The sequence below is a fragment of the Phaenicophaeus curvirostris genome, chromosome 9, assembly GCF_032191515.1.
Source record: "Phaenicophaeus curvirostris isolate KB17595 chromosome 9, BPBGC_Pcur_1.0, whole genome shotgun sequence".
In the NCBI taxonomy this organism is placed as follows: domain Eukaryota; kingdom Metazoa; phylum Chordata; class Aves; order Cuculiformes; family Cuculidae; genus Phaenicophaeus; species Phaenicophaeus curvirostris.
Window position 1 is genome coordinate 15,529,291 of NC_091400.1, and position 25,013 is coordinate 15,554,303.

Consider the following 25,013-nt stretch of genomic DNA (forward strand, 5'->3'; position numbering starts at 1 on the left):
CCTGACAGCATTTCAGTACCCTAAAATTTTTTATCATGTTATCTTCTTTGATATAAAGATAGAAGCCTCAATTCAAGGTGGCTTTCTCAGTTTCTTCAACAGCATGATTAAACTAAAGAAAAAAATTTCCAGAAAATCATGAACTGTGCATATTTCCTGCAGTAATTACTTAATGTGTAGAAAAAAGTAGATACGTTTTTCACTTTTTAGTTGAACACTATTTGTGTTTTGTGTGATAACCTTCCTGGATGATACAGCTATTGTTTGTTTATCTTCAGTTCTCTAAAACTAATATTAAAATTTGATTTTGTCAAAATTTAAGCATCTTACTACTACATGAATTAGCTTTTAACTCAACACTGAGGACTCAACAAACAACTGCTCAAATGAAACTTTCCTTCAACCTCTCACAAATGAAAAAAAAGGACCACACAAATATCTGCAGCCTTAGATCCCATGATACTTGATTTTTAGATGTTTGAAAAATGCAGAACCCGATATTAGGTATATAGGTGCCGTACATACTGCACTGGTAAGAGTTTAGACTTTTAAGAGTAGGATTCAAGCCTACTGACATGTACTAACAGCACTAAGCAACCCAGAAACGGTGCAGGAGGGGAAGAGCCTTAAATTCCTGCATGTTAGCAGCATGATGAAATTGGATATTTCTATCTGCTGTAGACCTAAACTCTAAATCCTTTGCTGATAGTAAAAGTCTCTGACATTCTTTTCCAATAAATGAATAACAGAAAAGACAATTCTTAGTGGATTCCCCACTCCATTTTTGTAACAGTCTGTAGTCCTCCCCCAAGAATTGGGAAGCTAGATATTCATTTTCTTGTGCTGCTGAGGTTATCCAATTTACTTTTCACAGAAGGCTCTCTTAATATCAAACTACAAATTTGCTTTAAAAAAACCCTCAACAAAACAATACTAAAAAACAGAACAGTCAAAGAAAAAATCCTCAATCCGTTCGTGAACAATGGTTTAAAAATGTAACCAGAAGAGGGCATAACAGCAGCACTGCCCATCTTTCATCTATGCAAGGAGCCTGAGGTTTGTAACACTTGGCCAGTAATTGGAGACAGACTTTTTTCCCTACTCAGTGTGAAAGGATTTACTCTCACATCTGACACTGAACAAGAGTTCTGCAAGATGATCTTAGGGAAGTTACTTTTGTTTTCAAGTTTCAGCTTTGTAATGACTGAGAACTCATGATACATTGGGCCAGGAAGAGTACAGTAGGAACGTGACATTTCATAGACCCCACGAGCTAGGAACATCCTCTCCAACCCCCCCCCCCAAAAAAAAAACCCAACCAAAACAAAACCCCCATAGATTCCATTCCCAAGACAATTTATATTTTATCCAACATATTTATCCTGATGACTAAGTCAGTCTCCCAGGAGATGCATCTAGCACTTCAATGCCTTCAGACAAGATAGGAAATTGAATTTAGGCTTCAGCTCTTCCTAGGCAAGACTCAAATAAGTGATGTAAAATATAATCTCTCAGGGAGATTTTTAAAGATGGTTAAGAGCCTTAACTGCATTTTGTAACTTCTGGTAGTTTGTGTTAGCTGTGGTCTAAGAATGTCCATTAAGAGTTCTTCAAAACTACATTCTGGACACTTATTATGTATAATAGTCTTTGGTACTGCCTTGCACCATTCTGTAAGACAACAACCTGCACCAGGTATTTCTAGTGGCATAAACCTAGCTACACAAGGACCTTTATTACAACTAAGCACCAACCAAAATAAGGTAGCTGTGGTTTTCAAATGACAATAATAGGTGAAAAGATCTAAATTCTACCCAAATTCTGCCCTAAATGCCTAAAACGTTCCTTGAATTTAGCTTCACCAGGTCTAAAATTAGGGAGAAAAGGCTGACACTTTGCTTCAGAGTAATAATCCTGCTGGTGAGGGATGGAAAGCCCAGTGGCTTATAGGCTATATGTAGGTACTACATCAGAAACCATCTAATCGCATCGATCATTTCTACCCAGCAACTGAGTTCCACTTTTCCCCTAGGCTTCTGTATTGAAAGTTGTGTCTAATACTGGAAAAAAAATAATGGAACGTACTTGTTTTGTCCAATTGTTTCAAAATCCTTCACAATAATTGTCAGGGAAGATGAATTATCCAGAGCAATTCCTTTCAAGTCGAATTCAAGAATCTGAACAAAAAAAAAAACGGAGCAAAACAAAATTATAATTTATGTGTAAATTAATTAACAGCAGAGTAGTGTATACAACAAAATTATTCAGAAAGAAAGTTTGCATTTAGTGAAACACAGACCAGACCAGCTTACATTTGCAAACCCAAAGTTAGTAATCTGATATATGCTCATAGCACGTTTTTTATTTGCTAGTTAGAAGTAACAGCAATGGAAGAAGAACTAAATTGTTTGATACTGTGCCATAACCTGTTTAGCAGTTCTGCTTCCTCATACTAATGTATGTATTTTCTTAGAATTTGTAAGATATGATACTATTCCCTGGCAATACTGGTTGAAGTTAGTTGCTGTTGAATTTAGACAAATATTTGCATGTTCCTTTTCTTTGTATTTCTAATTACAAAATTAGCTTTCACGTCTGGTTGTGAAAACACAATAATAAGAAAACATTTTCCACACAAAAGACATTACTGAAAATGCAAAATAGGACCAGTCCTACAAATAAATCATGAAGAACTTCAATACATGATTTATCCTAATTCTGTAGGGCTTTTTTCCTAATATATAATAAAGGATCCAACTATGTTCCCATATGTGTAGCCAAGCAATGGTTGAATATCATTTGGTCCAAAGTAAGAGGGAACAAAAGCAAGCGATCAACTCATTCCATCTACTTTTACATAAAATCAGTACTTAATGAATTGTAGTACATGGTGCAGGAAGAACTCATTCACCTGAATTTAACACCCTGAAAGAACACTAGTTCCTGTTTCTCATATTCACAATTGTAGCAATTGACTTACCAATTTTACAAGAATTTTGTCTTTAGGAAGAACAAGAATTGATTACAAACAAAAAATTACCTCACTCCAAACAGGATTAAGTTCACTGTCAATTTTCTTTGTTTTCTTTTTTTCATCTGCAAATGGAAACGAAGTGTGATGATCTGTTTTTGCTATGGCACTACACAAATACCACAATTTTTCCTTTCACTTTTCAAAAGTAAGTTTGACCTTTAAAACCAAATGTTCCAATTCTTTTTGCCTCTTCCAGCAGCTGCAATTTTTTTACAATCAAAAAGTCCCTTGGGCAATTTTAGTAGTTGAGGCTTTTTATTCTGTTTTGTTTAAGCATAGCTAGATGTATTCCCAAAAATCAAAAATAATGTTTGGGTTTCGCAACCTTTTATGACCCTTCATTGCAACTTCAGTAATGATGAAAGAAGACCGACTTGAGGCATCAAACCAAACAGTAACCTCAAAGTGATATACTTCACTTGTAAAGAAAATGTGTTACACGTTTACTGTAACAGAGTTACAAAATACTTATAAGTGTTTAGCTCTGAAATAAAATCACTTGGCAAAAAAATAATCTTAAGATATGCTTCCAGTGTTAGCGCTTTCTGCTTTAAATGAGCAAATATTAGCAGAAATACACAGGCATAGAAAAGGAAATGCCGTCCTGCCTGAAAAAAATGTTTCCTGATGTTATGCGGGTTGCTTTACTGATGTTCACTGTAGCCTGAAAATTACAGGATTTCCATATGTCATAGTAAAATTTGCATTTGGTCAACCTACAGATCATGAGTTGTGGGGTAAATGATATATAGTGGGGCACTTGAATTCAAATTCCTTCTCCTGAGTAATAATACAACTCCAGTGTTGCAAAGGCCCTCTGCAGATCCCCCTCACCTATTGAACAGGGAAACAAAATTCTGTTCTTACCACAGGTTCAAAGCAAGTAACATGCCTTGGCTTTATTTTTACTTTTTAGTTGCATTATATGTATACAGTTCCAACAGAGAACAAGTCTTGACGTGACATTGGCAGACACTCAGCGCTCTAAACAGAAATTGCATATATTGATGATAACAAATGAGTGGATTTAAGTACAGTTAGTAAACTAACTGCATTATATCTATAAAATGCTCAGTGATCACAAGGCAGCTACTTCAGACACGCTCCTTGTATTTAAGTAAAGGTAACAGCATTTTCATTATTTGTAATTTATGGCTATACTTTGCCAGGAAAATGCTGCAAAGACCTGGAAAGCAAAAGTAAAGATATGCCACATGGACAAGCTCCAATATCCACTATTCAAGCAGCTGACTCTGGTAGTTCTTTTTATTGGATGAGATTATGAGAAATGACTCACATTTATGTAACAGGAATTTTCTACAATTTATACAGGATATTGACTCACATTGTACCACAAAGGAAAGAACATTCATAACATACCATGCTGTGAACTTGCATTTTGCGGAACAAAGAACTAATTAACATGCTAGTAAGAGAAATTCAACTTCATGTTATCTAATAGGAGACAAAGCCTTTTCAAGACTAAATATCCCAGAATACCTAGGGTCTGGCACAGGTACTCCAAGTCCCCGTACAAGCAGGAGCTGAGAGTCAGGGAAAATATGTTCTCAGGGCTGGTGAAAAAAGGAACTGCTTCAGCACTTTGTAACAGAGATAGTGAATCACAGGCCCGATCCTGATGGAATTAATGCATAAAAGTCCTATGATCCCCATCTAAGCTCAAATGTAACCCTGTAAATTAAGCAAAGCCCTGGCCTGAGTCAGGACAATTCTTGATAAGGACTAAAATCTTCCATTCTGGACTATTCATTTTCATAAAAACAAAGAGTAAAATTTATGATTCCACTAACAATATGCATATTTGAGATTATACTAAGAAAAAAGCTTTTTGTGTGTTTCACATTTTTGTGAAAGTTGGATAAAAACCACCAGGAAACACAGCCTACATTGGGTTTTAGTTGTAATTTAGTCAGTTTTGAGTGTAACATACACCTTCACTAAACATCTATTTTCTTCACTTTGCCAACAGTTTAAAAAACAAACAAATAAACCATGTGTGCATTAAAAGAATGAGTAAAAGTGTAAAAGTCAGTAAAGAGCTTTCTTCTTCCCACCAAAAAAGAAAACCTTTGCCAAACAGGGTAAGAGAGACTGTCCATATATTCCAGGAATTTGTATAAAAGCTCAGGCTGCCTTCCTTTACAGGTAATGAATCCATCTATAGTAGCCTAGACTGTCAACCATATTAGGATAAATGGCAAAATAGGGCCAGTCATCATTTTTAGTTTTGCCCTACCAGGAAATAAGAGTAAGAAATTATAATGGATATAGATACAACACTATATACTTGTTTCTTTAAAGAAATAACTACAATATCCTCGGTACTGTAGAAGAAATCATTAGATAGAGGCATTATGCAAACACATTTAATATTATCAACTGGAAATGAATGTAACAAGAACTTAGTCAATGAGATGAAAGTGTTAAAAAAATTAATTCCAGATGAGCTGTTTAAATAGGAACTGTTCCACCATTAGAAAAACAATTACAACACTGAAAAACAACCAATGCTTACTTCTTACATTTTTTTCTTCTATCATAACTAGCATTTTTATCAATATTATCAGGTGGGGAATAGCAGAAGCTAACATTGTCTTTTAGAACAGCCTTAAATCTAAGATTCAAGAGAGAATCACATTTCAGTTCACGAAGAATGAGGACTGCATGGTGGCAACAACTGCAGGATCAAACAGGCAGACCTCAAAAACCAGGAAATTAAAGTTAGGGTAATTCAGTTCTCTGCAAAACAGAGAGTATAAATTTAGTGAATAATTACACTCCAGTATTATTATTTTTCACACACTGAAATTGTAAATTAACATAGCTATGAACTAATACAGGCCTGCTGGAAATCTCTTAGATTAAGCACAAATGGAAAAAGAAATCTTACTCAAGTTGGCCCTATCAAACTGAGTGCCATTTCACAACAGTTTTCAATGCGCCAAGCTGAAAGAGGCAGTCAAAAGGAACGATCAAAGCACTAAAAGTCATAGTATTGACTACACATATAAGCAATTGTTTTCTACAATTTTTACACTCAAAGAGTGTAAAACTAACACATTTTTTTCCAGCTTGGTATATTTGACAATCAAGAAGAATTTTACTGGTTTATCATTACCACTTTGTGCCGCTTCAGCAAATGGCAACAGTTTTTCATATTAATTTGACTAAGAATTTGTTTCACATAGAACAACTTGGAATTATGGAGTATCAGCAGCCAGTTCCAGACAGCAGTACTTGTTTACTCTCAGGGCATAGTTCTCTTTGAAGAGTGAGTTGTTTTTACAGCAAACATTAAGTTCCATGCCAGGGTACTGAACATAAACGTGTATTAAAAAGCCAGATGCTTGCACAAATCCTCTCCATTATAAAGAAGATATCATAACAGAAACAGCTGCCTATTTCCTCTTAATATGTGCTATATACGTACTCTTACATGCCATGTGGCATAAGACTATGTGGTCTATAACTAGCTTAGTTAAACAATTTGACAATATCTATTCTATACACAGGTGAAATTATACTACCGTATGTGTGTTAACCTATGAAGTGTTTGCAGAGTCACTTACATATTAATAGTTGCAGAATCGTGGCCTTTTCACTTCACAGCACAGCCACAAAGGTCTAATTCTGAGAGATACTGTGTGTTTTCATTGAAGTCTTTAAAATGACTGAACCTGACATCTGCAAAGGCTACATAAGTTAAAGATTGAAAAGCTAACAAACAAAACACTGTTTAATGAAATGTCAACTTCCACAGCAGTTTTCTTTCAAATGAGTGCTATTCTCTAGGAGTTCTCCAAGAACAATCCAGAGCCAAAAAAGAACACAAACATGTATTGCACAGCTCCAGGGAAAGTCCTGCAAATGCTTGAGTTTTCCCAAGTCTGGCTAAATGAACTCCCAATTAGGTTTCTCATGTGCCCCAGGAGACAGAGTGGACATGGACTGCTGTTCCAAGATTGCTGCCCTCTGACATAACGCCTTCCCAAAATTAAGCCCAGTTTCACATCTCTACACACTAATAGAATGAGAGGGGAATGGACTTTATATAAAACCCATTTATAAACATAAACAGACAGAAGTTCAACCTATTTCTCATATGATCCTTTCACCCTTGAACCTGGCAACCACATAATCCACATACAAATTAAAGCACAGACGCTCAGTAGCTGGCGAAAGCCTGATATTTTTTGGCCCCCTTGAATCACTCTGGACAGAAAGCAAAAAATATCAGACTGTTGGTATGTTGTAAAACCACATAAAAAGATGAGGTAGTATGATGAGAAATTAAATATCCTACTAAAAACCTGTCATATTTATGAAAGAGTGTTTAAGACAATGGTCAAGCATGTCTGTGAACATTAAAAATCCCAGCTATAGCACAAAGAATAAATAAAACCTCATTCCTTTCACATCTGTTGTTCAATTCCTGTTTGGATAACTGAAGGACGGAGAAGCAAATCCAGCAACACAAAAGGAAAAAAAATATTTAATTTATATTTACAAGGTAAAACTGAATTGCATTAGAGCACACAACAGGAACAAAAGATTACAAGGAGAAATTAAACAGATACTTAAGGCACAAAGAAGCAATGATATAAACCAACTCTGGAATATTAAACTGTAGGAACAGAATTAGCACAGGAAGGCAAAACTGTAACAGGAAAGCAAAGAGAAATACAAGGAAATTGAAAAAAGCATATGAGAAGCAGCAGGAACAAATGGAACAAACCAGAGAAATTACTGTATTCCAGTAACAGCACTTTCTAGGGCAAATAAAATAATATTTAAGAATTAGGAAGTTCCAAAAGCTACTGAGACAAGCTAAGCCACTTGTCCCAATACACAAGGGGTTAAAAAAAAAAAAAAAGGAGGAAAAGAAAAGAAACTGATATTACATCTTTCTGATGCTGCAATAAAGTGTCTGAAAACTTTTTATTTTGGAAGTTAAGATGCTGGAGGTGCACTGCCTTGTCCATTTCCAGATTCCTGCAAAGTTATGATTTCTGAAGGAAACAAACCCCTGCAATGATATTTCATACTTTAGGAAATATCAGTTCCATTTCAGAGCACAGCTAGGAAACCAAGTGATCAGGAATTAAGATTAATGTTTGTCACAGTTAAGTGTAATGTATTACACGATCCAAACTTGCTTGGAGGTTTCTGCACTTCAGAGATAAACCAATAGTTGAAATCAAGTTCCTTCAGTGTAGCAAAACAAGAAAGTTATGGTAACAGGTAAAATATACTGGAAAATATAATTAACTCTACATATAAATGCTAATTTTACACAATATTTTCTCCTTCTCCCATATGTATTGGATGAGCAATGAAAGTGCACAATGTTTTCCTTCTTAAATCTTTATTTTAAATTGAATAATCTCAACAGGCAAATTTTTAAAGTACAATTCAGTTTGTAAAAAAAAAACCAATCCAAAACACCTTCAGTAATGGTAGTACTGTTTTTCAGCATGTTGGTAATAACAACAATAAACCATTCACAAAAAAAAAACCCTGATGTACACTGAGCAGCGGCTGTGCAAAGTAATCAAAACAGAGGAATATTTTTTCCAGATGGAAACCAACAAGGCAATCTTCAATACCTGAATTAAAAGTGGAATTATCCATACAGTTAGATTTAGGTTTTTAAAGAAAAGGACTAAGAAAAGCTTTAGAAAAGCTTGTAAACTGTGGATCCTGAAACAGAAGCACTGCTGGACATGCACTCCACCCAGTTCAAACTTCATTCAGGTAACTCTTTTTTCTCTAATTACAAAGTCTTCCCTAAAGTTACATCACATGTAACTTCAGGAAAACATGTTTTCAGAGATTATAAAATATTTTTCATAGGGCACGGTCATTCAGAAAACCTCCTCCCCAAGTACATTTATGACAGTTTTCCTTACCTTTAAAAATAACAGAAACAATAGGATCTGGTTTTCCAAATTTGGTTTTTGGGATGTTGGTAGCAGACTCTACAATCACACGAAGCATTGCTTCCAGTCTTGACTGAACGTTTGCTGTTACCAAAGAAATTATAGGAAGTCTTAAGTTTCAAACTCCTTGACTTCTGGACTGAAATGCTAGCAGGAAGAGGAGGCAGGGAATAGCTGTTTTAAAGTAAAGATGGTCTATGGGAGGAGGACCTATGACGGACTCACTACTGCTGACTATGGAAAAAAAAAAAAAAGGACCTGTAAATTGACACCAAGTTCTGTGCTGCACACGAAGAGCTCTTGCTAGTGAAATCCAGTTACAGAAAGGGCGCAGTGTGAGAACAATCACAGAATTTTTTTGTAGTTTGCATTCTGAAGCAGCATGAAACATCTCATTTAAGTAACCAAGGCAAGAATAAGCACAAGCTACATGAACACTAAGCACAACTCCAGCACTCAAGATACATCACATCTGCCTCTTGCTATACCAAGGTACTAAATTTCACACAGCGTATTTGTTTTTCTCTTGATTTTTTTAACTCCATTGTTTGTCAATAGTTTTAGCTTACCAGCCACGTCGGTTTGTAATCACCAAATACCTACAGTCTTCAAAAAAAGTTTAAGTGCTCCCCCTCCAGTTATGCTCTGGAACAACATTTTACACAGAATAAATATTTACATTTAACCGAACTTAGTACATCTCTTAAGAAATTACTAAAACATACATGCATAAATAAAAATAAAGATTAAGTAAATACATGCAAAAATGTGAGAAGTAATTATGTGTTATGTAAAACGTTATATAAATATTTTAACATAAACACATGCAGTAAACCACTAAAATAAAATTAGGTAAAACATGGTAAGTAAAAGGAATTCCTTGCTCTAAGGTACCCCCTGTTCAGCTTTACAGCAGCTTTTCCTTAGCTGCAGACCAGCTGTAAAAAAAAACAAGTGTCATGCAGCACCACTGCCAAGTCTGTACAGATGAGAAGGGAAACCAGCAAAATGGAGAACAGGAGTCATACATCGATGGGGTCCAGCACAGTTTTTACGTGGCCACACAAGATCTATCCTAGGTTACCACTTTTGAAGCCAAGATGGACCTTGCTTCTTCTCTGAAATTATTAGATTTTGGTTAGCTGAGGACGAGTATTTCTGGGGAAAAAAAAGTAATCTAAAACCAACATGCTCAGGAAAGAACATGCAAGACACAGCACTGCGCAGACCCAGAAAACTTGCCTGAAGCATCACCCTTGTCCATTCCAGTCTCAGAGAGGGCTCAGCAGGTGCAGGGCCAGTGTCCCAGGTCAGACTCTCAGCCCCAGGTAGCTGCAAAGTCCATCCCGCACAAGTAGCGAGGGAACTGAAGCCCTATATGGGGCAGGAGAGTCATGAGAGAGGTCATCTGCCACTGCCCCTTCTCCTACAGCCACCCTTTAACAACGAAACGTAAAGTCCCCCAGAGGGAAAAGTAATTATGGCCTCGCAAAAGGGAGTCAAGCACGGGCCCCTCGGCAAGACCCGCCAGCCTCGAGCACGTGCAGCACGGTAAGAAAACGGCCGGGGTGGGGGGGAAAGGAGGCCCCGTGTTATTGTCACGTGGTCTCCCGCCAGCCAATAAGGAGCCTTCTCTCAGAAGAGCCCCTCAGCGCCCCAGCCCCGCCCACATGGCTCGCCCCGCCCCCCTCGAGCCAGCGTCCTCCCCGGCCTTTTATGACCCCTCAGAGACGCCGTAGCGGCTTGGCTGCTCGGGCGGAAGTGACGATCTAGAGCCGCGGGATTCAAACTCCCGGAAGCGCAGCTGGGGCCGGAGCCGCCGCTGCCGGGCAGGGTCTCCCCTTCCCCTGCTGAGACTCGGCTCCTCTGCTCCCTGAGTCTCGCTCAAACGGCGTTGGCAGCCACGTCCTGCCTGGTGAAAGCGGTCGCTGCTCGTACTGCTGGCGTTTGAGAGGTGCTTGAAGATGAACGCCAAGACCGCCAAAGGGATAATCATTGGGAAGTGGGGCTTAAAGTCGGGTAGCGCCAGAGGTGAGGGTGGTCTCGAGAAGCAAAAGCAGGAGGACGCAGCGCTGGGAAAGCCCACGGAGGAAGCCGTGAAGGGGAAAAGCAGAACGGCTGATGCGGAGCGGAGCGGGCTCCGAGAGGTGAGGGGGGCGGTGCTGGAACCGACCTCTGGAGTGGCCAAGTAGTGCCCGGTTAGGGCCAGGCGGGGGTGCCCGACGCTGTAAGCAGCATCCCAGGCTTTTCTCTTAAAACTTAACTCACCGCAATGTAGCTGCTATTCTAGTTTGACTTTGTTCTTAAATATTTTTCAAAGATGTGTGAACTAATAAAAACACAAGCATTGGATGTGGTTGCTTAATACAAAGTCTTGAGGCCACAGGTGGCAATTAGTCCATTAAGACCTGTCCTCACATGGCCAACTGTTTGGAACAGTTGATCCCAGAGAATTATTTTGAGCATTTCCTGCAGAGAACGTTGTCTTTGTGAACAGTTCCCTCAGAACATGCCAAGCATTGCTGAGTATTAGCTTGAACTGTATTCTTAAGCTCTCAGTGGGCAACAGGTAAATTAAACTGTAATCTGTTCACCAGATTATTCTTCTGTTACAACCAAAAACCAGAAACTAAAATGCTGCAATTTCTGTGCCTTATAGTTCATTCAAGGGAAACCTGCAGTTGCAGAGAAGGAAGTTCAGGACTTAGTTTGTGACCAAGTCAGATATTGTTAGGCTTCCAAGAAGGACTGGGATCTGTATTCACATGCAAAACTGGTTAACTACCAAGTCTGTGAAATTCACTTCTTTGCATTTCTGCCTCGTTTCATCTCCTTCAGACTGTTTTTACTATCACTTGAAATATTTCAGATGATCGCTGTAATATTGTCTGTTTTGAGTAAGAAGTAATATTCTCAGTCAATTAAAGGCTAAGAAAAAGCCTTTTAAAGTAAGTGTCTTCAAGTAAGTATCTTCAAAAACTGTTGTAAACTTGCTAATGCATTTGTTGCATAGACTGTCACTTAATGATTTGTGTCACTTTTTTTATTCTGTCTCATTTAGAAAATACTTTCCCTTGAAAAAGAAAAACACAACCATCATCTTGGAGAGAAGGACAAGGAAATCCAAAACCTGAAAGACAAGCTTAGATCTAAAATGAAGAATAATGAAGTCTCCTCATTACAAAGTCAGCTAGAAGAAAAAACGAAGGAAGCAGAAAAGAGAGAACAGTTACTTCGTTCTTTATCAGAAGAAATTAACAGGTTAAAATGTAGTTTGTCCACTGTTACTGAAAAATGTTCTGAGCTGGAAAGCAGAGCCGGTGCTTCCCAAGCATTCCAGGTAAGCACCAAACAAACGTTGTGTTTGCAAATTCCAAGTCTAGATTTGGAATTTGTGCCCATTAAGCACCACTAAATATTATAAAATAGGATAGGTTTTAAATCAACTTACAAGTTGCGTTGTATGCGGAAATATTCTTGTATGAAGGGAGATGCTATCCACATTGAATGGTAAATGAAGAACAGTTGGGGAGCAAAACTTCAGGCAGTGCAGCTGGGGAGGGAATTCTCTAATGCTGTACAGTTTTTTCCCATGCAGGTGGGAAATGCTGGTACCTCCTCATGTCATGAGCCACTGTTGCTCAAGCAAATATGCCCTTCTTGGGTTTGCATGCCTAGTGATTAAACTGACTGAGAAGGTATCAGGAAGAGACATGGGGCATTAAGAATAACCAGGCAAGCTCCTCCCTTATTCAGTTTCAGACATGATCTGGTCATGTCAAGACTGGAGGCAACCTGGGCTGCAGTGATCACGCATGGGTGGAGTTTGCAGTCCAGAGGGATATGGGTCGGTGCAGAGTACAGTCAGGACCCTGAATTTTAGGAAAGCAAACTTCCAGCTCATTAAGGAGTTAGTCAAAAGGAAAAATGCCCTCAAGGACAAGGGAGAAGAACAGAGCTGGCAGATCTTTCAGGATGCAAGAGCTCTCAATCTCCAGATATAAGAAATGGGGCAAGGAGACCAGCATGGCTGAGTTGAGACCTACTGATCGAACTGAAGGGCAAGAAGACAATGCACAGGCAATTAAAGCAGGGTCAGGTATCCTCAGAAGATAGGAAGAGAGACGCTGCCTGGTTGTGCAGGAATGAGATTTGGGAAGGCCAACTCATAGCTGGTGCTGAACTTGGCAAGGGATGCAAAGAATAGTAAGGGCTTCTACAGGTATGTCAGCCAGAAAAAGAAGGCCAAAGAAAGCAAATTCCACCCTGATGAACAAGACTGCCAAACTGGTAGCAACAGACAAGGAGAAGGTCAAGGTACTCAATTTTTTTTGCCTCAGTCTTCACTGACAAACTCTCTTCCCACACCTCTTGAGTGGATGGACTGCAAGGCATGGACTGGGGGAGCAAAGCCTCTCTCACTGGAAGAGAAGATCAGATTGGCGACCACCTGTGGAACCTGAACATACCTAAGTCTATGTGACGTGGCAAGATACATCCCAGAGTCCTGAGGGAACTGGCTGATGTAGATACCAGTCTCCACCATATTTGAGAAGTCACAGCAGTCAGTGAAGTCCCTGATGACTGGAGAAAGGGAAGCATCGCACCCATTTTTAAAAAGGGTAGAAAGGAGGACTCTGGGAACTATCAGCCTACCAGCCTCACCTCTGTGCCTAGGAAGATCATGGAACAGATCCTGCTAGAAGCTATGCTAAGGCACATGGAGGACAGGGAGGTGATTCAAGACAGCCAGCATGGCTTCACCAAGGGCAAATCCTGCCTGACCAACCTCATGGCCTTCTATGATGGAGTGACTACATTGGTGAACAAGGAATGAGCTGCTGATGCCATCTATATGGACTCTGTAAGGCCTTTGACACGATTCCCTACAACATCCCTTTCTCTAAATTGGAAAGAAATGGATTTGATGTGTGAACTATTCGATGGATCAGAAACAGGTTGGGTGGTTCCATCCCTAGGGTAGTGGTCAATGGCTCAATGTCCCGAAGGAGACTGGTGATGAGTGGTGTCCCTCCAGTGTCTGTTTTGAACTAGTACTGTTTAGCATCTTCATCAGTGACATAGCAAGATTGAGTGCACCCTCAGAAAGTTTGCAGACCACATCAAGCTCAATGATGCGGTTGACATACCTGAGGGACAGGATGCCATCCAGAGGGACCTGGACAAGCTTGAGAAGTGGGTCCACATGAACCTCAAGAGGTTCAGCAAGGCCATATGCAAGGTCCTGTACATGGGCTGGGGTAACCCCCAGTATTAATAGAGGCTGGGGGATGAAGGGATTGAGATCAGCCCTGCAGAGAAGGACTCCGGGTGCTGGTAGAGAAGAGAAGACTCCAGGGTGACTTTATTATGGCCTTTATTTATTTATTTAAAGGGGACTTGTAAGAAAGATGGTGACAGACATGTTTACAAGGCCTGTTGTGACAGGACGAGGAGTAATGCTTTTAAACTACAAGAAGGTGGATTCAGACTGGATATAAGGAAGAAATTTTTTATGATGAGGGTGGTGAAACACTGGCACAGGTTGCCCAGAGAGGCTGTAGATGACCTTTAAAAGTCCCTTCAGCCTAAACTGTTTTATGATTTGATGACAATATCTTTCTTCTTGCTGTTGTTATGAATCCTCATTTGTTCCTTGGTTGTTAAAACTTGTTGCCTGTAGTTCAAATGACATCACACATGGTAAATACTTCAGTGTGACAGAAGATAGGACAGAAATGATGACTGGCTTCTCTCAGTTAAAATTGTAATAGATGGTGTTGGGTACTTGGCAGCTTTTACAAGTGAATTTAGTTTTCAAGAATTTCTTTTCCACCCCAGCCTGTTCTAATGTTCCATGGAAAATGCAGCAGCAGTATCTCAGTAAGAAACATAGGGAAGTCATGCCTAAAAGGAGGTGCATGCGAGCCTTTTCCTGCTTTTAACCTGAAGATGGTGCTAGTTCCCCATGTTCTGCAGGGAAGTTGCGTAATATCTAGAAATACTTTAGCCAAACACATAGCAAAATATCTTACTCTACTAACGTTCAGTTAGAATAGATAAATGTACCACTTCTAACAATGCAGTATCCTGGGAAATACCACTTTAAATGCAATGTATGTTTGATATTGTATGCAATATCAAGAGACTTTGAACTCCGTTAGAGAATTGAAAATGTATGTTAATGGAACAGATTTCTATTATATTTTTGCCAGTAAGCTACCAAAATGTCTTTTAGCTTAAAACCAGAATTTTCTTTTCTTTTTTTGCTGATTTGTCAACAGAGGACACCAAAATTTGACTGATGTTTTGACTGGATATCATGGAAAACTTGAAAACAATTCAAGCAATGCTGCTTGAAACCGCTAGGTGGCATAGGAGCAGCAGGTGTACTCTAAAATGGAAATGACAGCCGTGTAACACAATTTTGATAAAAGTTTTTGCTGAGACAGAGTTCTCATGTTTATAGAAAAAGGAATCCAGGCAGTTGTAGTGTATCTAAATCGTATTTTTATTAGGAAGTGCTGAAGTTTAATAATTGCATTCAGAAGTAATCCTGTATTTATTCAGCTTTAAGGCTTGTTTTAAATTGTGTTCAGAAAACACGGGAAACTTAGGAAAAATGTAGCTTGGATTTGGGTAGTAATCTACATTTTTATTTCCCTTAAAGTTCCTTCTGACTTACATTTACATAATTTAAAAAAGCTTTCTATCATGCACTGAATAAGCATGTCAGATTATGAAAGAAGGAGAACTTTTTAACTGCTGTTTAATTTTAGATGGGTCTAAAGAACTCTATAACTCATGCTTTAAGCACTCTACTGTGGATCACATCTCAGAAAACCAGTCAGTATGTCCTTATGGTTCCAGACAGGTTTGCATGGTTTTCTAGCATCATGGTTTAATCCCAGCCAGCAGCTGAGCACCATGCTGATGCTTGCTCACTCCCCTCTGTTGGGGTTGGGGAGAGTATCAGAAGAGTAAAAGTGAGAAAGCTAATGGTTTGAGAAAAAGGTGGTTTAATAGGTAAAGCAAAAGCTGCACGTGCAAGCAAAGCAAAACAAGGAATTAATTCACTCCTTCCAATGGGCAGGCAGGTGTTCAGCCCATCCCCAGAAAAGCAGGTCTCCCTCATGGATTACTGTTTTTTACAAAGACAAATGCCGTAATTCTGAATGTCTTCCCCTTCTTCCTGCCCCAGCTTATATGCTGAGCATATATGACACCATCTGGTGTGGAATATCCCTGTGGTCAGTTGGAGTCACCTGTCCTGGCCATGCCTCATCCCAACTTCCTGTGCACCCCCAGCTGATTTGCCGGTGGGGCAGGGTGAGAAGTAGAAAGGGCCTTGACTCTGTAGGAACTGCTCAGCAAAAACTAAAACATCCCTGTGTAATCAACACTGTTTCCAGCACAAATCTACAACACATCCCCATACTAGCTACTATGAAGAAAACTGACTCTGGCCCAGCCAAAACCAGCAAACTCGGATGTTTATAATCCTTCTGTTATCCCAATGAAGTAGTCAAGATCTGTAGCTTTCTCTCACAGGTCTAGCATATTGTCAAACATATGACGATATGAAAACATCCCCAAATACGTAGCTTTTTTTGTGTATTTAAATAATACCGTAACTATCTAAATTTTTCAAATGCTCTCCTGTACGCTTTAGGACTTCCAAGATAGCAGTTCAGCAGAAGACACGTGATATTCTTCTTAGGAAATATTTTAATGTAACTATGAGTTGTAGAGTTATAGAGTAAATTAAATGTGAAACTTCTGTTCTTTATCTTCCAGGAGATTTTATTTTAAATCTATGAAATGGTTTTCTACATAACTTAGATCCTTTTTTTTCTTAAAAAAAAAAAGACTATAAAGATCTTTAACCAAAAAAGGCATGTGTGTACACCTGTTATTCATTTTTAAAATATTCTTATGCCAATTATTTGAGATTAGCAGTTACAAAGCACTAGCTTTGCTCTGTCACTTTTCTATTGTAAAGAATGCTAACAGGTTATTCTTTGCAGGAAGCTGTAACAAGCAGCACTGGATCACCAACTAATCTTTATGAAGTTGAAAAACAACTGAAAGATGTAAGTTTCATGTACAATATTGCAAATACAAACCATCTGTATCAATATGCATGCAAATGTAAACTATCACCATATATGGTTTTGTGTAGTATGGGACCTCAGAGTATGTTTCCCTACAAAATATAATATCTAAAATTATTTTGTGTCAAGATAATAATTTAAATTTAAAAAAAAAAAAGTTGAAAAAAAAAGACAATATTTCCATCATCATTGAAAAACCTCACTTGGAGTGCCGGAACGAAGTGGTTGCTGGCAAAACAGGAGTCCCAGGTAACCTGATCAGGCCTCAGAGCTGACACTGCCTGGGATGGCACGAGTTTGGATTAGAAACCTTCTGAGGTTTGTTCCCACCTGTATAATTCTATGATTCAATCAGATATAAAATCCGTGCCTGTCATGGTTTAACCCCAGCCAGCAACTAAGCACCACACAGCCCCTTGCTCACCTCCCCCACAGTGGGGAGGGGAGGAGAATGAGAGGAATAAAAAAAAAACCCAGCAAAACTTGTGGGTTGACATAAAGCCAGTTTAATAGGGCAGGAAAAAGAGGAGAGAATAATAACAACAATAATAGAATATACAAAACTAGCATTGCAAAATACGGTTGCTCACCACCCCGTGACTGATACCCAGCCTGTCCCTGAGCGGCTATTGACCTCCCTGTCCAATCCCCCAGTTTATACACTGAGCATGATGTTATATGGCATGGAGTGTCCCTTTGGCCAGTTTGGGTCAGCTGTCCTGGCTGTGTCCCCTCCAAGTTTCTTGGTGTCTATAGCGTTCTCGTTTGCAGAGGATGAGAAGCCAAGAAGTCTTTGACTCTGTGTAAGCACTACTCAGCTACAACTAAAATATCAGGGTCTTAACAGTCTTATACTAAATCCAAACAGTAGCATTACACCAGCTACTTGCAAGAAAATTCACTCTATCCCAGCCAAAACCAGAACAGTGTCCTTGTTCTTACAGACTTTAAGTTGCAATGATACAGGTTTAGGTTATTCTATTTTAAAGATCTGTTATTTTATATTTGAGATTGAAAGGTTAATTCTTCATAATCAGGGCATAACTCATGGAAAGCTTTTGTTTTCAAGTCATTTTCCAATTCTGAGAAATAAGCCAATTGGTGTTTAATATTGCTGCAATTTTAAGTTATGGTCAACAATTTTATTTACTGTACAGAGAAAACTACTACAACTTGCAGCAGAATTAACTGGCTTATTTTTAAACTGTATAATATATAACTTTTAACATTTTTAAGACAAGTAATACTTCAAAAATCTGATAAGTTATGAGAGGCTTGTCTGTTGTGCTTTGTTCCTTTTCGTGAAGGCACTTGAGAAAAACCAGCAGTGGCTACTGTATGACCAGCAACGTGAAGCATATGTCAGGGGACTGCTTGGAAGGATCTTTGAACTTGAACAGAAGTCACAAATAGTCAGCCAACAAGAATCTAAGGAATTTGGTTTACAAGGTATCGACTTTATTTTCCCCCACAAGTGACCCAAACAATTATCTATAGAATAAGTTTTCTGAAAACAAATTATAGCACAATTAAACAAAATCAAGACCTTTTTTCCTGGCATTTTGGTTTCTTAACAGTAAAACTTGGTTAAATAAAATTTCTTTGCTTCCTGTTATCTAGCTATGTTACTTGATAGACAATATTTCATGTTCTTATCTACTTGAAAGGTAGTTTTTAACAGCCTTGACACTCTATTAGCAACCTCTCTGTTTGCAGAAAGTGTTGAGGCAAATGTATGTATGTCTCCCATCCTTCAAAGTACACTTTCAATGTACATAATGGAAGCACTAAGGATTTACTAGCTAGGTGTGGATCAGGTCTCTTTAGATGTTTTGTTTTTCAAAATAAATATTATAAAAATTACTCAAGACTGCCTTGTTCTTTACTCACCTGGACAGTTCTTATAGGGCATTAACACCTGTGGTAGGTTTTGGCCCCTATCCAAAGCAGAATTTCGCAATATGGATCTAGCCACCTAGCTCATTTCCATGCTATGTAGTTCCTGAATAATGAGCACCCCTTCAGTACCGTGCATTCAGATTGACTTGAGTTGTGCTTGAACAGCACGTGGAATAAAAGTAAAATCACGCTGAGCAGAAGAACCAGAAGGAATTGAATTGCTTTTCTTATTATAAAATTATTAATTTCATATATGCTGCAACTGACCCACGAGGTAAATTCACTAAGTAGAACTAACATCATCTGGAGTAAGAGGATGCCTATAGATACTTACCACATAGTACTTCATGTACAGCAGCTTGGTTTGTTTAATGCTTGAATCTTTATGGAAAACAGTAAAATACCATCATCTTGTTTTGGTGCTGTTTAGAAATCTATGAACAGTATTTTAGAGGGAGGCAAGCTGAAGTAGCTCACCAGGAAATATAACTCAGGGTTACTGCAGTCAACGATTTGTCAGAGCAGCCAGGAGACTAGGAGTAAGGGTACATGAAAGTTCCCCTCTTTGAACAGCTAGACAGTAGCAGAAATCCAGGTTTCCAAGAATCTCCATACAACTGAGTATTTTTTTTTTCACTGAACTGTATTTTCATTACAAGATGGAAGTATTTTTCCCAAGGCGATGCATGTTATCTGTCTGCAGATTTCACCACCCTATAAGGGAGGGTTGCTAACAAGAAGTAGCTTAGTTTATCATTGAGGGGAGGGAGAAGAGTCAATCAAGAAAGTTTCCCTAATAAATTACACCTTGAAGAATGAGGGAAAGCCTTCAATAGGAAAAGTATTAAAGTCAAGAAATTTACAGTGCCAAAAATCAGCAAAGCCTGTGAAATTCTGCATTCCTTGTTCTGCTTTTAGGTATATTCTGTATTGCTACTGAATTTCTACAGCTTGCCTCCCATTTTCTTCGTACTTGCTAAATTTTTCTTGGATCAACAAGTACAAATCTTTCAAACTCTGGTTTAAGTAGCAGCCACTAGCCAAGAAGCAGAAATTTTGCGTGGAAGAAATATATTGTAGCCCCTTTTACTTGCAGTTTAGAAGGTACAGAATTTGAAGATACTTGGCAAAAGGCAGTGGATAGATTGACTTTGGTCAACAATGGAAGCAGAGCCTGTCGGATCCCCAGGGTATCTTTAGGGAGAAAGTAATGCTAGTAATGCTAAATCTGGAAGTGGTGTTGTCTTTGGGCCTTGATTCTCATGTGTCAGTATAATGCATGAGGCCACATAAGAACTATGTAGTCAAAGGGTGTAATATTGCTATAAGGGTTAGTGAAGGAAGTGTCTGTAGCACGGATTAATATACGCAACCCAATTGCAGTGTTCCAGTAACTATATTGGGAAAGAGACTTTACTGCATTAGAAGTACTGAAAGCTTGGTGCCAGTTTGAGCTGTGTACTAGCTTAGGATGTCAATTTCTATTGTTATGCCTTAAAATGCTGTCAAGGATTTAGTGTTCTGATTTTTAAATGATTTTCCCCCCTACATTACTATCTCTACTATTTCTGACTCATTAAGGGTGTCTACAAGACGAAAAGCAAAAATATTACGACCCACTGTTACTGACTGCTAAGGATGATCTTGAGGCTGAAAGACACACTGTAACCAAGCTAAGATCTGAACTGAAGGAATTGCAAAAGAAGTATGAAGAAGCACAACGAGAAATGTCAAGTTTAAATGCCTTATTGCAACCACAACAGGTTGCTGAAATGAAGACTCTAGAAAGCGAAAATAAAATGAAAGAAGAGAAAGTGCAGAGACTAAAACAAGAAAATGAAAGTATTAAAGAACAGCTCAGAGAAGAAAAGAAAAAGTCTGAAGATCTTTTATGTCAGGTAAGCGGATGCATTTGGAGGTTTAAGATCATTAGCAGAAGAGAGCTGGTGAGTCCACGCTTAATCCAAATTGGCCGTCACTACTTGCTCTGGTAACTGTACTTTATGTATATCTAGACTCATGTCCTTGAGGTTAAACTGAGTTGTTCAAACTTCTGTGAAGGCTTTTTTATCATATGGCCCTGACATGGAATACCAGTGATATTTGCTGTCACCTGTTGCTACAAATACAGCCATGGGCTTGCAGTTTGATACTCACTGGACAAGCATCTGTGTCCCTGGACAGTGCCTCCAGCCAACCCTTGTGGTGATGCAGATGGATGTTTTTGTTTGTTTTTCCATTCAGACGAGTTCCTGCATTTTGTTCCCTATCTGATGTCATGGAAAAGAATTATGCTGGCACACCTGAGTACTAAAAAATGATGGTCAAATTAGAAAGGGAAGAGATGGAACTTAAGCTGTCACTGTCTTGAAAACAGCTATGGTAGAAACCACTGAGAAGAGGCCTATAGGAAATTGCAGAACTAAGAATTGCCTGTCAGGCAGTCTGTTGCTAGATCTGTTCTGTTGCTTTTGTATTAGACTCTAATAGTTCACAGGGATTTCCCATCTCCCAAAGAGTACCATGATGACTTTGTTGAAATAATTCTGTTCATATGTGAAGTTCTTCATTTCGCCTTCCTTCTTTTTTTGAGCTAAAAATCTTTTGTCTTTTTTTCCAATTACTTTAGCCACTCTGCCTGATCAAAGGTGGGGGAAGACATGTATGTGCTATGTGTTTGTATTTAAAAATATTTAGTGCTTACCTCCTTTTGTTTGTAATACTCATGAGGAGTTTGCCACTTCCCCTACATGGAGAATTACAGTGGTGTCTTGGTATATTCCTATCAGCATGGTGACACTATCAACAACAAAAAAACCCCTGTTTTTTCTTCTTCTGGACATGAAATCAGGACCACATTTCTACTGAAGAGAAACTGGAAAGTCCTCCTTGAAGGACTGTCCCCAGGGCATCTGAATAGGATAGACTTGCTACTTTGAGAAGTTCATAGTCATTAACAAAGTGAGGTAGAACTGAAGTTTGTCTGCAGACTAACAATCATCTGGGAAAGTTCAGTTTGATTTTTTTTGACCTATGACATCAACCTGCATTCCTTCTGCTCAATGCAACGATAGTATTTCCCTGGGGTTTTCCCTGGGAAGTGGTGATATTTGAATTGGGTTTGGCTGTTACATGACAGGTATGTTTTTCTCTCAGTGTTGGAAGTTTACTTCTTAGAGTCATTATTTGTTAAGCTTGTTAACTGTTGTATATGGAAGTTCTTTATTGCAACTGTTTTTTCTGCCTTGTAGGTGCAACTTCTTCATAAAACATTGCTTAAACAACAGGAGCAACACACTAGGATAGCTTTGCTGGAACAGCAGGTACCGAATTATATGCTTACATGCTGATACTAGATCTGTATTATGCACAAAAGCTTTCTAGACTAACTTTTCAGATTAAGAATGAGTAGTATATTAAATAAAGTAGTATTACACATGAATATTCAACTGCAAATAATCTCTCGATGCTTCTAAAAATTTTGACAAATATGTCAGAGGAAAATCTGTAACAGGAAGATGTGATCAGCCCTGATGCTATTTTCTCTACAATCACTTGCTCAAATGTACAAGCTCAGATTAAGTATGAAAAACATCCTAAAACCGGTCAGTTCATTGAATTTTTGTAATACACATTTGATAAAGCTATACAAATAATTGCATTACCATCTTTTCCATCTTTTTATTTTTTCCAAGCACGTTCTAACAGATCTAGTTGATGTTATTTGAAAAAAAAGTTACCATTTATTTCGTAAGCATGGGTGTCCAGTGTTACACACAGTTTCTGTCCAAACTGTCTTGCTTTAAGAAAGAACCTGGAGCAGAAACTGGCATTTCTAATGAGAACTTGCGCTATGTGCTTTTCTGTAAAATGTTCCATGTAAGATTGCAAGATAACTTGAAATACTCACCAAATTAAATAACTTCAAACTCCACCTATAATAATGGAGGTATTTCTCTGTAGTGAAAGCACAGGTGTTTGGGTGTTTTTTATCCCATTTTATGATATGATAGCAGAGTAAAACTTACTTTACATATGTTAAGGGGAAACACCTCTCTCTCTCTGTCTCTCCCCTCCTGCCTTCTCTAACCCCAGTTCTTAATACTTCTGACTTTAATTCTTTCATTTTCACTTTGGGGGGTTGCCAGATCCAGATATGCACCACAGACTTTGAGAATGAAAAGCTTGATCGCCAGAACTTGCAGTATCAGTTAAACAAAGTCCTTAAGGAGCTGCAGAAGGCCAGGGAGCAAATAACTCGTCTGGAACCTCTGGTATGTACTGAAAAACATGCAGTGAATTTAGTCAGGGATTTTGTATAAATGTACATATTTTTCACTTTGGGATCTTATTTCAAGCATAGTGAGTCTTCTGTTAATGCCATAAAATATTTATTGTAGGCACTTACATCCTTTAGGTATGTGATCCCAAGGTGCAGATTCCCATGTCAACTAGCTGGGCATCATTTTTCTCCTCAGCATACATGGAGAACTAGTACTGCAAAAGGAGATCCAGGATAGGCAGGTGCCTAGGCAGGGAACTTACCTGTATCTTGTATCATGATGTGTATCTGTTTTTGTGGGTTGCGCAGTGACAAAGCTGCAGTATGCTTCCATGCAGACTTGCTGCTAGTGAACAGGACACAATCCTTAAATACAGATGTTGAATTCCTCCCCTGCCTCCATCTGATACAGGATGGGTAGATCATTAAAACCTGGGCTTTTCATTTCCGAAATGACAAGCTCCCGACTACAGAGAGAAAGGAATTTGTTGTATTGTGAGGGCCATGGTCTGTTTCTTGCTTATTATGTAAGCCCAAAGAAAGCCATCTAGATTTGATCCCGAGATTTAATGGAGAAATTTGTAAAGAAGGATTAAGTATTAAGTGAGCCATTGATCTGTTCTGCTGTGTCATGTCCCGGATTGGCCAGGTCTTCAGCAGAAATGTATTTTGACCCTTGGTGCTTCTGGAACTCTACACTAAGGATCTTGTAAGATCAGGTGATGGCTGAATAGGATTTTCAAAACTGAATTTCTGGAGTTATTTAAATGAAGTTCAAAATGGAAATCAAATACCTGTGCCCTTGATTAGATCATGTCTGATGCCATTGTGCTTTTTACAGAGAAGTTAAATGTAAAAGCTGCTAACAAGTTGCAGACTTACACTAAAGCTTCTCCTTTTCCAGAAACTCCAGGAATATGGATGTTTGGAACCACAAGAAGAGAAGCGGACCACCCATGACAGAAGTCCTTCCCTGAAACATTCAGGCCTTCTTGATGAAAGTTTTCTCGAGTGTCCCAAATGTAAAGTGCAGTATCCAACAAGTCAGCACAGAGAATTGCTAGCACATATTGATTTTTGTACAGCTTGAGCTCCAAATGGGCTGACTATATTTGATATATACACACTGCCAATATGCTTTTCTACAAAGACAAGAGATATTTTTAAAGCCTTTTTTTTCTTCAGGCCGTATAAAGGACTACTAGTTTTATGATTCAGTTCCACAAAACCATACAACAATTTATTTGACCTCAAGTATTTTACCTGATGTTCTTGCCGAAAACAGCAACTGCATTTTTGTTTGCAAATGGATTAAGACTATCTTAAAATAGTAAACTACTGACTTTTTTTTCCAGTCTTAAGAAGGAGAAGAGTAAAAGCACACCTATTGTATCAGACTTCATTTTAATGCTTGACCTGTCCAGTTCTTGGCTGGTGAATCCCGATGATTGTGCTTGTACCATAACTGACAGTAACAGCTGCATAAGATTTTTGGCCCTAGTAGGTGCACTACATATATATATTTATATCTACATGGGGTGTTTGTATGTATAGTGTATATATACACATATTATATATATATATGTGTCACATACACGTATAATGTATCACCACCTTGATACATTAAAACTCAGGAAGGTTATGTTAAGAGGTCTTTGCTGCTGAAGATTCATATTGGAAACATCAATCATAAGTAGTTTGTTTTCATGAACCACAGTCAAGGG

The 25,013-nt window shown here is 38.5% G+C and overlaps 2 protein-coding genes across 7 annotated transcripts in view; one reads left to right on the forward strand and one right to left on the reverse strand.

The window, feature by feature from the left end:
• MYOF (myoferlin) overlaps positions 1-9,201 on the reverse strand; it is a 67,432-nt gene extending 58,231 nt beyond the window's left edge. For 5 of the 6 annotated variants that reach the window (XM_069864171.1, XM_069864175.1, XM_069864172.1 and 2 more), the window contains exons 1-3: positions 8,965-9,190; positions 3,041-3,096; positions 2,086-2,177 (exon numbers count right to left, since the gene is read on the reverse strand). In XM_069864171.1, coding sequence (XP_069720272.1) covers positions 2,086-2,177; positions 3,041-3,096; positions 8,965-9,052 — 236 coding nt within the window. In that variant the 5' untranslated portion in view covers positions 9,053-9,190. Of the gene's footprint in view, positions 1-2,085; positions 2,178-3,040; positions 3,097-8,964 lie in introns of all 6 variants that reach the window. The other variant, XR_011337998.1, reaches the window with a different exon arrangement.
• Positions 9,202-10,919: 1,718 nt separating this feature from the next.
• CEP55 (centrosomal protein 55) lies at positions 10,920-24,594 on the forward strand. The gene is made up of 8 exons (XM_069864045.1): positions 10,920-11,141; positions 12,056-12,334; positions 17,022-17,087; positions 18,416-18,557; positions 20,589-20,905; positions 22,259-22,330; positions 23,156-23,281; positions 24,194-24,594. The coding sequence occupies exons 1-8, from the start codon at positions 10,959-10,961 to the stop codon at positions 24,377-24,379; spliced, it is 1,371 nt and encodes a 456-aa protein (XP_069720146.1). The 5' UTR covers positions 10,920-10,958; the 3' UTR covers positions 24,380-24,594.
• The last annotated feature ends 419 nt before the right edge of the window (positions 24,595-25,013 follow it).